This window comes from Asparagus officinalis, chromosome 10 (genome assembly GCF_001876935.1).
Source record: "Asparagus officinalis chromosome 10, Aspof.V1, whole genome shotgun sequence".
Classification (NCBI taxonomy): Eukaryota; Viridiplantae; Streptophyta; class Magnoliopsida; order Asparagales; family Asparagaceae; genus Asparagus; species Asparagus officinalis.
In genome coordinates, this window is record NC_033803.1 from 63,659,740 (window position 1) to 63,663,283 (window position 3,544).

At 29.2% G+C, this 3,544-nt stretch overlaps 1 protein-coding gene across 1 annotated transcript in view; it reads right to left on the minus strand.

Moving 5' to 3' along the window:
• The window catches only part of LOC109826812 (probable cellulose synthase A catalytic subunit 8 [UDP-forming]), a 17,849-nt gene continuing 16,581 nt past the window's right edge, over window positions 2,277-3,544 (minus strand). Inside the window, 3 exon segments of the mRNA XM_020393832.1 lie at window positions 2,277-2,669; window positions 2,772-2,840; window positions 3,480-3,544. The exon segment at window positions 3,480-3,544 is cut by the window's right edge and continues 11 nt beyond it. Of these exon segments, the coding sequence (XP_020249421.1) occupies window positions 2,496-2,669; window positions 2,772-2,840; window positions 3,480-3,544 (308 nt within the window). The 3' untranslated portion in view covers window positions 2,277-2,495.

Consider the following 3,544-nt stretch of genomic DNA (forward strand, 5'->3'; position numbering starts at 1 on the left):
CTTGAGAGAGTACAAATCAGCTTAGAACGTACTGCATGCATGAGAACAGGGTGTTCTTAATCATTCTTGAGTTAGCCAAGGAACAATTTAGTTATTCAATTGTTTCCCCCCTCTTACCTCGCTCGCATGCGGGCATTCTGAATTATTCGTATTCAATATGATTGAGTATACACTTGTAGAAGATAAACAAAAGAGAAACTTAATTTGAATAAAAAGATAAAGTACCCGATGATGTATTGTTTCCGAGATGGTGTATTGTTTTAAGGTGTTTAGCCTTCAGTTTATCACTTTTTCCCTAATTTTTCTAACATAGGGATTATATTCACACACACACACTTAATTCCTTTATAACAAGGCTTATATATATATATTCACACACACACACACACACACTTAATTCCTTTAAAAAAAGTATATCATATCCCTCCTTTATATTGCATGGCGAAATTGGTGGTTCTCCTAAAGGAATTAAAAAATTGACATGTGTCATATTAAAAAATAACTATGGGTCCTTCTATCATGTTAGAATATGACGCATGTACATCTTATCTTATATTTATCTAATTAAGAATCTTCATGAAACTAAGACCATTCATAACTAGAAAATTCTAATAATCAAGTATTTGATAATTTTAATCAAATTATAACTATTCATAATTAAAAGAAATCACCTAATTGTATCCCTCCTTTATATGTAAATTGGTGAATTACTTCTAAAGTCTCAAAAACAAGTCATATGTAAAACTTGTTTTATCTATTCTATTAGAAATTGACATGTTGACACCTAATCCCATCTTTACCTATAAAAAAATTGACATATTAACACATGATCTTATCTTCACCTAACAATTCTAATCAAATTAGAACTTTCCATTATTATAAAAATCCTAAAAACCAAAGCCTTAATTACTATTCTTCTATACGTATAATTCTTATCAGATTAAAACTACCCATAATTCAAAAATTTTATTGATCAAAGTTGTCCTTCATATATAAAAGGATTCTTTAAAAGTAGAATATTAAAATGCCTCCCTCAAAATCCAAAAATTATAAACTACTCTCTAAACTCTAAAACTTACAAACTACGGCATGCAATTCAAAAATTAGAAATAACCTCCAGAAAAATATAAAAATCTAAATATGCCCTAAACAATCATAAATTTATAAACAACCCCTTTAGATTCAAAATTTTTAAATAAACACCTAAGAATTTTAAAATTTATAAATAACAACATAAGATTTAGAAAATTATAAATCACACTTTTAAAATACATAAATTACAAAAAAATTCCAAGGAACTCCAAATTTAAATCCTATGAAAAGCCCAAAAATTACAATTAGTCCCTAAACGTTTATAAGCAACCCCTTGAAAATTTTATAACCAGTCCCTTGAAAATGTTAAAAATTACAAATATCCCTAAAAATCTTACAAACAACACTTTGACTATTTGGCAAGTACCCCCATGACAATTGCAAAAATAGCAAACACACTATTGAAAATTATAAAATATTACAAGTAACTCCCTAAAAAAATTCATAAACAACACCTTAAAAATTCTAAAAATTAAAAAACCACAAAAAATCTAAAATGTTACAAACAACTCCTCAAGATTCAATAACTACACCTAAAAATTTAAAAAATAACACCATAAATATATTGAACAAAATTTAAAAATTCACAACGTTTGTACAATAAAATTAAATTTATGGTTAGTTTAGACAAATACAACACAAATAGTAGAGATTCTTGTACCAAACATTTGAAGACTTAAATAATATACTAAACTCAATCTCTGTCCACTCTCATTTGGTTTCTCTGAGGAAAATCTAGGATTTGATTCATACATTCTTCACAATGAATTATCACTGGTTGATGCAGATAGGTCATCTATAACTTGTCTTCGTCTCACATTAGGTGTAGTTTCATGGTCATATATCTAACATTTTGCTGATAACTGACTTAAGTCTTGTTTGAGGCCTTTTGTGGAAAATTGGACAAGGGAAAGATGCATAAGTACATGATTATGTTACAGGTGTATCGGTATGGAAGAAAGGATAAGTACATGGATTTCTCTGTGAATTTCGCCATTGATTTATTGTTGCTGGCGCCTATATGTGATGGAACATTGGAAGGGAACATGATATAGGCCAAAGTGATAGGCTAAATTAATATTTGCTTCTTTTCTCTTTTTTGTAATCCATCATCAATAATCAATTGGATGATGAACCTTCTGTTGGGGATAAACTTGTTCTCTATCGAGATCAATCTCACAAGGTTGAAAAAATAAAAAAAATAAAAAAATAAAAAACAACTTTACAAAATATGTATAGGCACCACTTCATTTGTAGAAGTGTGGTTAGGTAAACTACAGTATTGCCTGCAGTTCTTATAGGCACCACTTCATTTGTAAAAAAATAAAAAACACTTTACAAACATGAATAGCGTTGCTGATATAACTCAAACATGACATTGGAAGAGGAGGGAGTTGAGCATTTCACAATAGCAGTCTCCATCTCCCAGAGGGTGGAGACAGAGAATGTTCCAAATCTTGCTTGCTCTTTGTACGTCTCATTTTAGCTTTGAATCTTGACTTTGCCATGAGTGTCTGCACCGTGTTTGCAAAGTTGCCTACTGCCATAATTACCAGCAAGATGCCACAAAATATGACCTGCATTATCAAAGCAGAAGTCAAGAGACATCCATGCCAAGACGGTAGACATTACATATTCTATAAGAAGAAACAAAAGAATATAGAACAAGTTTTTCTTGCCTGCCACTCGGAAGCAACGCCAACAAAAGCAGTTTTAAGAATCAATATCCCAACGTACGCCTCAAAACCCTAAATTAGAAAAAAAATGTTTAAGATATTATGAGTAATTTCGATTACTAATGCATAAAATGAAAGATACACTTGAAATGAAAATGTGGTAGCTGGCACGGTGTGACTCCAAAATTCATTTGAAATTTATCTTTCCTAGACGCATGCTCTCGAATCTAAATTACGTTAAACAGCAACAACAAAAGAATCTTTAGTCGCTACAATAAACTCGAATGAAATAAAAAGTTGATCTTTTTATTTCAGAAGAATGGCTGGAAAAAGTAACTATTTAGTAATTATTTTCTATAAGATTTAACTATATTCAATGACTATTCGTTAGGCTATAAAAATATTGTTAGATATAATAAAACAAGATAAAACAGGATAATTTTTAAAAGAAACATAGACTTGTACTATAATAATAATTTCAAAACAAACCAAAAAGTTACATACATAATAATAATTATTTATAACAATATTTTTATAGCCTAACGAATAGTCATTGAATATAGTTAAATCTTATAGAAAATAATTACTAAGTAGTTAGGATTTTTATTTCTTTATCATTTTTTATGAAAATAATTACTAATTAGTTAGGATTTTCATAAATTTTATGAAAATAATTACTAATTAATGTAGTAATCGATTTAAGGAAAGTACCTTAGGTATAATGAATTTTCCAGTAAGGAGGCAGATGGCTGGCAATGTACAGTATATAACGAGAG